This window comes from Solanum verrucosum, unplaced genomic scaffold (genome assembly GCF_900185275.1).
Source record: "Solanum verrucosum unplaced genomic scaffold, falcon-dt-bn FXZP01001278.1, whole genome shotgun sequence".
Classification (NCBI taxonomy): domain Eukaryota; kingdom Viridiplantae; phylum Streptophyta; class Magnoliopsida; order Solanales; family Solanaceae; genus Solanum; species Solanum verrucosum.
In genome coordinates, this window is record NW_026020317.1 from 1,140,232 (window position 1) to 1,152,290 (window position 12,059).

The 12,059-nt window shown below is 32.0% G+C and overlaps 2 protein-coding genes across 2 annotated transcripts; both read left to right on the plus strand.

Annotated features, from left to right (window-relative positions):
• Positions 1–3,460: 3,460 nt before the first annotated feature.
• On the plus strand, positions 3,461–3,871 carry LOC125835286 (uncharacterized). The gene has a single exon (XM_049514414.1). It carries the CDS (start codon positions 3,461–3,463, stop codon positions 3,869–3,871), a length of 411 nt encoding a protein of 136 aa, XP_049370371.1.
• Positions 3,872–7,449: 3,578 nt separating this feature from the next.
• Positions 7,450–7,860, plus strand: LOC125835287 (uncharacterized). The gene has a single exon (XM_049514415.1). The coding sequence runs from the start codon at positions 7,450–7,452 to the stop codon at positions 7,858–7,860; it is 411 nt and encodes a 136-aa protein (XP_049370372.1).
• Positions 7,861–12,059: the final 4,199 nt, after the last annotated feature.

Genomic DNA, 12,059 nt, shown 5'->3' on the forward strand with positions numbered 1-12,059 from the left:
GCATAAAAAATAAAATGTTTTGTTTTCTGATAGCAATGTCCTGTTCTTTGAGATACACATGTATGTATTGTTGAAGTTAATGCATGTTTCTTCTTCCTGAACTCTCTTCACAACGTGTTTAACGATATAATTGTTAGTAACTCCATTAAAACTATAATGGCTTGTGATCGATTTTACATCAAATACTCCATCAATAAAAAACAGTCTGCTTTCTTTCAAATATCAGTTATTAGCATTTGAAGTCATTGTAGAATTCAGAACCCATAAGTTCAAATCCTGGCACCACCTATGTGCACAGAATCTCGAAACATATAAACGAACACACTCATGATCGATAGCAAGGATTATTATACCATTTAAATGTGGTCACATATTATCTTTTCTTTTCACATTTTTATTTGAGCATAGGTTGTTAATTTTTGGAGACAAACCTTGTGCTATGGGGGACCACAAAAGTTCAAGAAAATAATATGGAGGAGAATTGGGTCATGATAGAAAGCACACTGAAGTTGCGGCTTTGATAGCTAGCTAGAGTGGGTCATTTGTACTTTAACTTCTACGTACCCTATTGTGTGTTTTGTCCGTCAGGACCAAAAACTTTTTTGTGGGACATAAGTATATTTCACATTATAATATCTCACAAAATATGTCTCGTGTCCTTAAAGAACTTGTGTTCGGCTACCTAGACATAAGTTCAATTGCTTAAGACAAAAAATAAAAATCAACTCATATAAAAGATAAAAAATAAAGATCAAATCGGGACAATGTGCAGTTAAATGCGCTAGAGTCCACACATCTATTCAGTTCCTTTTTTTTTAAGCCATCACCAGGGTTGTGAGCCCTTAGTGTGTGGGGTAGGCTTGACCCCGACCATGTCTATTCATCCAAAAAGGTACAAATTAAAGTTAGAGGGGGACATGCACCAAACCTCCAACAAGAAACCAACTACACAAAAATTTTCGAAGAAATAAAGAAAGGATTAGCCTATACAATATATTTTCCTATAAACCAAAAGTTTTTTATCTAAGAAAAAAGTTGTTTTTCTCGTATCTTCTTCGTATGGACGGATATTGTCATTTGTCCAGTTGAATTGAGCCTTTAACCTCTCTAGGAAGTTGACGATGAGAGGAGTAAAAGGTTTTGTTTCCACTAGCTAGAGGATGCCAATTTAGCAAGAAATTAAAGTTGGCTACTTGATTTGCCTCTCGCAAACAGTGAGTAATATTCACGGAAGTTCCACTATTGAATTGACTTATATCACGAATGAGCGTCTTCAGTTTCATGTCGGTAGTGTTACTATATAGTTTGTAATAACAAATAAATTCATTCTAGTCTTGATAATACAACCAACCTTAGATGGCCATTATCATGATACCGATTTTTAAAACAATAGTCCCTTTTTTTTAAACTAGTTTCAGGGCATGTGCGTTGCACGTGTGTCCCAATTCTGCTAGTATATTTTTTAAAAAAAATAATAAGATAATATTAAACATGTGTGGAAAGAGTAATATAAATTTGAAGAAAGAAAGTACAAATTGAATATGAAAAATAATTAAGCTACTTAAATGACTTAATTGTTCAATACAAAATATTAAGGATTGCCTAAACTTAGAAAAAACAATTAAATTTAGTTATATAGGTGCAATGTGTAATCAAATAATAAGTATGTGGCTGTTTGTACAACTACAACATGACATGATAAAATATAAGTTGCACCAAAATTTTCAAAATTAATGTTCCTAAAAATAGCACTAAAGAATCTTACCCCAAATTAAGCACAAATACAATACGTATACACATTTTAAAGTGTAAGCATATAACTAACCCTTTTTTTAGTAATACAATTGTAGGAATAATTTTATAAAGCTAGTATCCTAAATCAACATTTTAAACCATCATAACATACAATTTAAAAGCAATTATTTATATGGAAGAAAATAAATATCAACCTCAGTACCATATTCTTACTATTCTAGGAGAAAAGGATGATATTGTATTCTTATGTAAATATGTCATATTTCTATGATTATTGTGAAGTTGGGAGTGTGATGAAATGGAGCATAATTATCCAATTTATCACTCTTTTGTAATGCTATATAAAAATCCATATTAAATGTGAGTCCTTATAATTCATAAGAATGTGAATGGTCAAATTTTCATTTTTTAAAACATAGGAGCAGAAAAGTCTGGCTGTAGATGACCCTCCCACTGGCAAGATTCAATTCAAGAGTCTGGCTGGCATCACCAAAACATTCCCAGTTGAAGCTTTTGCTGCTGGCCAGTAATGGAAATGGAATATATATTTTCTGATTCATGACACTTTTGTGTTTTCTATATTGTTTGCTTTCTTCATAGAAAGATATGATTTCTTGGAACTGTGGTTTCTTAGTTTTTAAGTAAGTACGTAGCTCAATAAGAAACTTTGTTACCTGGTCTTCCTTTATTAGCTAGTGATCTGGTATATAGAAATTATTGTATACGTCTGTTGGTTCTAGAAAATGAAATGTCTAATGTTTTTTCACCCAAAGAACTTGTTGGATTGCTGCGAGTAGAATGAATGGTGTGCGCTTTGGAAATCTAAATAGTTGAGTTATCGTGCTCACAGTAACACTGGGTACCCAAAAGTGAAGCAGATAATTGCTGATCAAAGTCAAAAAAGCAGGGCATTTCTCATTTTTATAGGAATTTTGTATAAAAACAATGGTATCTTTGAAAAAAAGTTCCTATTTGTAAGCGAAGTAAATTAATTAACCCAAGGTCACATATAGACCAAATCCTAATTGAGGAAATTTTAAAATCAGACAAGAAAAAACCTTTTCTTATGTCATTCGATCTTTGTGGTTGAACAATAGAAAAAGATAATAAGACATGTAGTTTCATATATGTATCTCTCCATGTACAACAAAAACATAGAAAATGCTGCCAACTATTTAGATTTCCTATCTAAAAGATTCTCAATATAAATAGGAAGACGTTTTAAATACCACACATGGATTACTGGTATTTAATTAAAACCATGGCTTTGGGATGCCTCTTGATGCAGAAAAATTGTCATCTTATTCTTGGAATGAACAAAGAAAAGGGCAGACAAACTGCATTTGATAAAACTTAGGAGCAGCAACAAGTGAAAACCGATAACTATTGATAAATCAAGAATCAAAAGAGTTGAAAAAGTATTTTCTGATATATAATTTGATAAACTAGAGAATATTTGCCTATAATTTCAAGCATGACTTGAGCACCATGTCTTGCACAATATATATCAGAATGTCAATGGTGTGATTTTGCATAGTTAAAAAAAGAAATATTCTGCCAGATGTTTTGGAATCATATCTGATATGGTCAACAACAACCATAGCTTTCATTGGTTTTTCCTCAATAAATTCAGTTTCTTTCAAGCAGAGAAGCAAAAATAGTAGTAATCAAGAAGAAGCATTCTTTCTTTTGAGAATTCGAAGCTATGGCAGAGAAGGAAGGAGCAATTGTCAAGAAGGGGCATGAGGAAGGTTTCAAAATGATGATTTCCCTACTCGAAGAATTCAAACTCCCACTGGGGATCTTCCCTGTTGTTGATGTGATTGAAGTGGGGTTTGTGAAGAACACAGGCTACATGTGGATCCAGCAAGCAAAAAAAGTTGAGCACAAGTTCAAGATGCTCCACAAACCGGCAAGTTATGACACTGAAATAAGTGGATATATTGACAAGAATAGAATCAAGAAGCTCAAGGGACTGAAAGTTAACACGCCGATAGTGTCGCATCCAGTTAATGAGATCATTGTGGATGATCCTCCCACTGGTAATATTCAATTTAAGGGGTTTGCTGGCATCAGCAAAACTCTCCCACTTGAATATTTTGTTGCTGGCCAGTAAGGGAAAAAATCAATGCATATTTTCTGATTCATGACACTTGTGTCTTGTATCCAATTGGTATTAAGCAAAATGATCAATTCATTATTATTTGTGTGTTAGTGCATTGCAGTTTTTGTTTGGCATAAAAAATAAAATGTTTTGTTTTCTGATAGCAATGTCCTGTTCTTTGAGATACACATGTATGTATTGTTGAAGTTAATGCATGTTTCTTCTTCCTGAACTCTCTTCACAACGTGTTTAACGATATAATTGTTAGTAACTCCATTAAAACTATAATGGCTTGTGATCGATTTTACATCAAATACTCCATCAATAAAAAACAGTCTGCTTTCTTTCAAATATCAGTTATTAGCATTTGAAGTCATTGTAGAATTCAGAACCCATAAGTTCAAATCCTGGCACCACCTATGTGCACAGAATCTCGAAACATATAAACGAACACACTCATGATCGATAGCAAGGATTATTATACCATTTAAATGTGGTCACATATTATCTTTTCTTTTCACATTTTTATTTGAGCATAGGTTGTTAATTTTTGGAGACAAACCTTGTGCTATGGGGGACCACAAAAGTTCAAGAAAATAATATGGAGGAGAATTGGGTCATGATAGAAAGCACACTGAAGTTGCGGCTTTGATAGCTAGCTAGAGTGGGTCATTTGTACTTTAACTTCTACGTACCCTATTGTGTGTTTTGTCCGTCAGGACCAAAAACTTTTTTGTGGGACATAAGTATATTTCACATTATAATATCTCACAAAATATGTCTCGTGTCCTTAAAGAACTTGTGTTCGGCTACCTAGACATAAGTTCAATTGCTTAAGACAAAAAATAAAAATCAACTCATATAAAAGATAAAAAATAAAGATCAAATCGGGACAATGTGCAGTTAAATGCGCTAGAGTCCACACATCTATTCAGTTCCTTTTTTTTTAAGCCATCACCAGGGTTGTGAGCCCTTAGTGTGTGGGGTAGGCTTGACCCCGACCATGTCTATTCATCCAAAAAGGTACAAATTAAAGTTAGAGGGGGACATGCACCAAACCTCCAACAAGAAACCAACTACACAAAAATTTTCGAAGAAATAAAGAAAGGATTAGCCTATACAATATATTTTCCTATAAACCAAAAGTTTTTTATCTAAGAAAAAAGTTGTTTTTCTCGTATCTTCTTCGTATGGACGGATATTGTCATTTGTCCAGTTGAATTGAGCCTTTAACCTCTCTAGGAAGTTGACGATGAGAGGAGTAAAAGGTTTTGTTTCCACTAGCTAGAGGATGCCAATTTAGCAAGAAATTAAAGTTGGCTACTTGATTTGCCTCTCGCAAACAGTGAGTAATATTCACGGAAGTTCCACTATTGAATTGACTTATATCACGAATGAGCGTCTTCAGTTTCATGTCGGTAGTGTTACTATATAGTTTGTAATAACAAATAAATTCATTCTAGTCTTGATAATACAACCAACCTTAGATGGCCATTATCATGATACCGATTTTTAAAACAATAGTCCCTTTTTTTTAAACTAGTTTCAGGGCATGTGCGTTGCACGTGTGTCCCAATTCTGCTAGTATATTTTTTAAAAAAATAATAAGATAATATTAAACATGTGTGGAAAGAGTAATATAAATTTGAAGAAAGAAAGTACAAATTGAATATGAAAAATAATTAAGCTACTTAAATGACTTAATTGTTCAATACAAAATATTAAGGATTGCCTAAACTTAGAAAAAACAATTAAATTTAGTTATATAGGTGCAATGTGTAATCAAATAATAAGTATGTGGCTGTTTGTACAACTACAACATGACATGATAAAATATAAGTTGCACCAAAATTTTCAAAATTAATGTTCCTAAAAATAGCACTAAAGAATCTTACCCCAAATTAAGCACAAATACAATACGTATACACATTTTAAAGTGTAAGCATATAACTAACCCTTTTTTTAGTAATACAATTGTAGGAATAATTTTATAAAGCTAGTATCCTAAATCAACATTTTAAACCATCATAACATACAATTTAAAAGCAATTATTTATATGGAAGAAAATAAATATCAACCTCAGTACCATATTCTTACTATTCTAGGAGAAAAGGATGATATTGTATTCTTATGTAAATATGTCATATTTCTATGATTATTGTGAAGTTGGGAGTGTGATGAAATGGAGCATAATTATCCAATTTATCACTCTTTTGTAATGCTATATAAAAATCCATATTAAATGTGAGTCCTTATAATTCATAAGAATGTGAATGGTCAAATTTTCATTTTTTAAAACATAGGAGCAGAAAAGTCTGGCTGTAGATGACCCTCCCACTGGCAAGATTCAATTCAAGAGTCTGGCTGGCATCACCAAAACATTCCCAGTTGAAGCTTTTGCTGCTGGCCAGTAATGGAAATGGAATATATATTTTCTGATTCATGACACTTTTGTGTTTTCTATATTGTTTGCTTTCTTCATAGAAAGATATGATTTCTTGGAACTGTGGTTTCTTAGTTTTTAAGTAAGTACGTAGCTCAATAAGAAACTTTGTTACCTGGTCTTCCTTTATTAGCTAGTGATCTGGTATATAGAAATTATTGTATACGTCTGTTGGTTCTAGAAAATGAAATGTCTAATGTTTTTTCACCCAAAGAACTTGTTGGATTGCTGCGAGTAGAATGAATGGTGTGCGCTTTGGAAATCTAAATAGTTGAGTTATCGTGCTCACAGTAACACTGGGTACCCAAAAGTGAAGCAGATAATTGCTGATCAAAGTCAAAAAAGCAGGGCATTTCTCATTTTTATAGGAATTTTGTATAAAAACAATGGTATCTTTGAAAAAAAGTTCCTATTTGTAAGCGAAGTAAATTAATTAACCCAAGGTCACATATAGACCAAATCCTAATTGAGGAAATTTTAAAATCAGACAAGAAAAAACCTTTTCTTATATCATTCGATCTTTGTGGTTGAAAAATAGAAAAAGATAATAAGACATGTAGTTTCATATATGTATCTCTCCATGTACAACAAAAACATAGAAAATGCTGCCAACTATTTAGATTTCCTATCTAAAAGATTCTCAATATAAATAGGAAGACGTTTTAAATACCACACATGGATTACTGGTATTTAATTAAAACCATGGCTTTGGGATGCCTCTTGATGCAGAAAAATTGTCATCTTATTCTTGGAATGAACAAAGAAAAGGGCAGACAAACTGCATTTGATAAAACTTAGGAGCAGCAACAAGTGAAAACCGATAACTATTGATAAATCAAGAATCAAAAGAGTTGAAAAAGTATTTTCTGATATATAATTTGATAAACTAGAGAATATTTGCCTATAATTTCAAGCATGACTTGAGCACCATGTCTTGCACAATATATATCAGAATGTCAATGGTGTGATTTTGCATAGTTAAAAAAAGAAATATTCTGCCAGATGTTTTGGAATCATATCTGATATGGTCAACAACAACCATAGCTTTCATTGGTTTTTCCTCAATAAATTCAGTTTCTTTCAAGCAGAGAAGCAAAAATAGTAGTAATCAAGAAGAAGCATTCTTTCTTTTGAGAATTCGAAGCTATGGCAGAGAAGGAAGGAGCAATTGTCAAGAAGGGGCATGAGGAAGGTTTCAAAATGATGATTTCCCTACTCGAAGAATTCAAACTCCCACTGGGGATCTTCCCTGTTGTTGATGTGATTGAAGTGGGGTTTGTGAAGAACACAGGCTACATGTGGATCCAGCAAGCAAAAAAAGTTGAGCACAAGTTCAAGATGCTCCACAAACCGGCAAGTTATGACACTGAAATAAGTGGATATATTGACAAGAATAGAATCAAGAAGCTCAAGGGACTGAAAGTTAACACGCCGATAGTGTCGCATCCAGTTAATGAGATCATTGTGGATGATCCTCCCACTGGTAATATTCAATTTAAGGGGTTTGCTGGCATCAGCAAAACTCTCCCACTTGAATATTTTGTTGCTGGCCAGTAAGGGAAAAAATCAATGCATATTTTCTGATTCATGACACTTGTGTCTTGTATCCAATTGGTATTAAGCAAAATGATCAATTCATTATTATTTGTGTGTTAGTGCATTGCAGTTTTTGTTTGGCATAAAAAATAAAATGTTTTGTTTTCTGATAGCAATGTCCATGTTCTTTGAGTTACACATGTATTGTTGAAGTTAATGCATGTTTCTTCTTCCTGAACTCTCTTCACAACGTGTTTAACGATATAATTGTTAGTAACTCCATTAAAACTATAATGGCTTGTGATCGATTTTACATCAAATACTCCATCAATAAAAAACAGTCTGCTTTCTTTCAAATATCAGTTATTAGCATTTGAAGTCATTGTAGAATTCAGAACCCATAAGTTCAAATCCTGGCACCACCTATGTGCACAGAATCTCGAAACATATAAACGGACACACTCATGATCGATAGCAAAGATTATTATACCATTTAAATGTGGTCACATATTATCTTGTCTTTTCACATTTTTATTTGAGCATAGGTTGTTAATTTTTGGAGACAAACCTTGTGCTATGAGGGCCACAAAAGTTTCAAGAAAATAATGAGGAGAATTGGGTCATGATAGAAAGCACACTGAAGTTGCGGTGCGGCTTTAATAGCTAGCTAGAGTGGGTCATTTGTACTTTAATTTCTTCCCTATTTTGTGTTTTGTCCATCAGTACCAAAAACTTATTTGTGGGACATAAGTATATTTCATATTATAATATTTCACAAAATATGTCTCGTGTCCTTAAAGAACTTATGTTCGGCTAGCTAGACATAAGTTCAATTGCTTAAGACAAAATAAAAATAAAAAATCAACTCATATAAAAGATTAAAAAAATAAAGATCAAATCGGGACAATGTGCAGTTAAATGCGCTAGAGTCCACACATCTATTCAATTACTTTATTTTTTAAGCCATCACCAGGGTTGTGAGCCCTTAGTGTGGGGGGTTAGGCTTGACACCGACCATGTCTATTCATCCAAAAGGTACAAAGTTAGAGGGGGACATGGACCAAACCTCCAACAAGAAACCAACTACACAAAAAAATTCCGAAGAAATAAAGAAAGGATTAGCCTATACAATATCTTTTCCTATAAACCAAAAGTTTTTTAGCTAACAAAAAGTTGTTTTTCTCGTATCTTCTTCGTATGGACGGATATTGTCATTTATCCAGTTGAATTGAACCTTTAACCTCTCTGGGAAGTTGACGATGAGAGGAGTAAAAGGTTTTGTTTCCACTAACTAGAGGATGCCAATTTAGCAAGAAATTAAAGTTGTCAACTTGATTTGCCTCTCGCAAACAGTGAGTAATATTCACGGAAGTTCCACTATTGAATTGACTTATATCACGAATGAGCGTCTTCAGTTTCATGTTGGTAATGTTACTATATAGTTTGTAATAACAAATAAATTCATTCTAGGCTTGATAATACAACCAACCTTAGATGGCCATTATCATGATACCGATTTTTAAAACAATAGTCCCCTGTTTTTTTTAATAAGCCATCATCTGGGTTGTCAGAGGCGTATCTAGAGGGGGTACCGTGGGTTCACGTGAACCCATGCTCCCCTCTCTAGATCATGTATAGTAGTGTTATATTTTTTTAAAAATATTTAAATATAGATGTGTGAATCCATGTTCAAAGTATATCATATAATAATGCGATGATGATTGGGTGCACCTTTCTAAGTGAGGATATAAATTTAAATCTTATATCTATCTTGTCTTTGTGAGTAACACCTTTCCAAGTGATTATCGGTTACACTTTTGATGTTTCAGCTAATTTTGCTTTTGTTTTTTTCCTTTAATCTTTCAAAATTTTCAAGTGTGTTATATTGAAAATTCCTAAAAAATTTAATATTGTAAATTTTTTATATAATTAAATCAAATGTGTATATTAAAATTTAAAATTAGTAGTATTATACATTTTGAACCTATAATTTTTAAAATTTAATGGTTCATATACGAACGAAAAGTCAAATTGATCAAATTTATATTTAAAATATATTTTTTCGTAATCGTACACCCATCTAGTCGAAATCCTGGATACGCCTCTGTGGGTTGTGGACCTAAGGTGTGGGAGGTTAGGCTTGACCATGGCTATTCATAACAAAAAGTTACAATTAGTTAGAGGGGGGACATGGACTTAACCTCTACTTGTTGTTGAAGGAACACGAGAAGCAAGTAGCACAAAAAATTATGATGAAAGAATTAGCCTATACAAGTTCCTTTCATACTAAGCATGTAAAATATTAACCGACAAAAAATTACACTTTTCTTATCTAGTTCATTCTCATCGAAGGAAATTGTTGTTTATCCAGTAGTATTAAACTTTTAACCTCCCTTGGTAATTGTTGGTATGAGAGGTAGAAGGTTCCGTCTCCACCAGTAGCAGCTAATTAGCGAAGTGATAAGCCACAGTATTTGTTTCTCTCAAACAATGGGATATATGATATATAATTAGCATTGCTTAAAATCTTGATAGTATCTTAAATGATAGTTTTCAACTTCAAGTTGGTAGTATCCTTGGTTATCAACACGTTGGTGATTATTTAAGACAAGTTAGAATGTTGCTTGCTGAGAGTAAATAAAGTACAAACGGGAAGGATGGCTTGGTGTGTATATATACCATACAAAATTTGAAGGGCTTCAAAAGATGATAAGGATTCTTCTCTAAACTTGATGATACAAATTCCAAGAATATTGATCAATTATGTAAGTATGCTATAATACTTGTACCTTATTTTGATGTATATATACTTCAGTTTTTAATTTATGGTTTTTGGCTTATTTTGTTATTTTGATTTAAAAATTGTTGAAAATATTTTGTATTTTTAAAAGTTTTTTTTTTTTTAATTATTGGTCAATATGTTACTTTGTGGCCAAGGATAATATTGACTTGGCAGTTGGCAAGTCCATGTGATGGTATATGGCTCTTCATATGAAGTGACATGATTGTCACATGCTACTCACAATTGTATCCAAAGCCTCACCTTTGTTGTTGCTGCTATAAATAGGAGTCGAAGGCTTCAGAATGACAAGAGGACAACGAAGCAATTCACAGTTTATCTTTCAGGTTTGCTGGTTTTTGTAGTAATTATATTTTGTTGTTCCTGTTCCTCTTATAGAGAAGGCTTGTTTAATTTTGAGGAAACATTTTATGTAGTTGAAATAGTTTCTTAGGACAGTGCCTAGCACGATTCAAGCATTGCTTGTATTAACTTATAAATAAATATTATATTATTGTTGTTATAATATCCATATTTCCCCAACAAAAATAAGTGTTTAAAGCACTTTTTTTTGTCTCATCCAAACATTACAAAAGAACTTACAAGCACCTAAAATAAGTCGATCCAAAAGAAACCATTGCCTTGGATGCAACAAAATTGTCATCATCTTGGCATGAACCAAGAAAAGGGCTGACAAATTGCATTTGATAAAACTTAAAAGCAGCAAGTGAAAACTGATAACTATTGATAAATCAAGAATCAAAAGAGTTGAAAAAGTATTTCTATTTTCTGATTTGTAATTTGAAAAACGAGAGAATATTTACTTACAAAGTATGGGTGTACAAAATCAAATCAAAAATCGAATCAAATCACAAATTAAGTCAAATCAAAAAAAGATCTAACTAATGGTTTGATTTGACTTGATTTTGTATTGGAAAAAAAAATCGACTATACTTACGTTGGTTTGGTTTTTAACCAACCTGACATTATATATATAATTTTTAAAATTTATTTTATATATAAAAGTATTTATTTTGATATAATTTCTAAATATTGCTTATACGTTTTCATAATTTTTATCTTTTAACATATTTTTTTCAAGTTTTTTTGAAACTTAGAATTTTGAATGGTCCGATAAAGGTTATGCTACATAGATATTAGTAATTCTAATGAAGCTCAATTCAAAATCAAATGAATACCAATGCTAACAAAATAAATTAATTCAAAAACTAAGAATGACAATAATGTTGAATAATTGTTCTTTAGTTTTACCGTGGTTTAGACATTTAAAATACATAACCTAATTTTTTATTTTTTTTAATGTTTAATCATGCAATTAATACGTATTAGACTTATTTTAGCATGATTTAGTACTTTCAAAATAATGATCATTTTCATTATGACTCATTAATTTGCAATATTAATTTTATACGATTTCATT

Bases quoted from the DNA above. Each gene is read 5' to 3' on its own strand.
- LOC125835287 (XM_049514415.1), top strand. From the start codon at position 7,450: ATGGCAGAGAAGGAAGGAGCAATTGTCAAGAAGGGGCATGAGGAAGGT.
- LOC125835286 (XM_049514414.1), top strand. From the start codon at position 3,461: ATGGCAGAGAAGGAAGGAGCAATTGTCAAGAAGGGGCATGAGGAAGGT.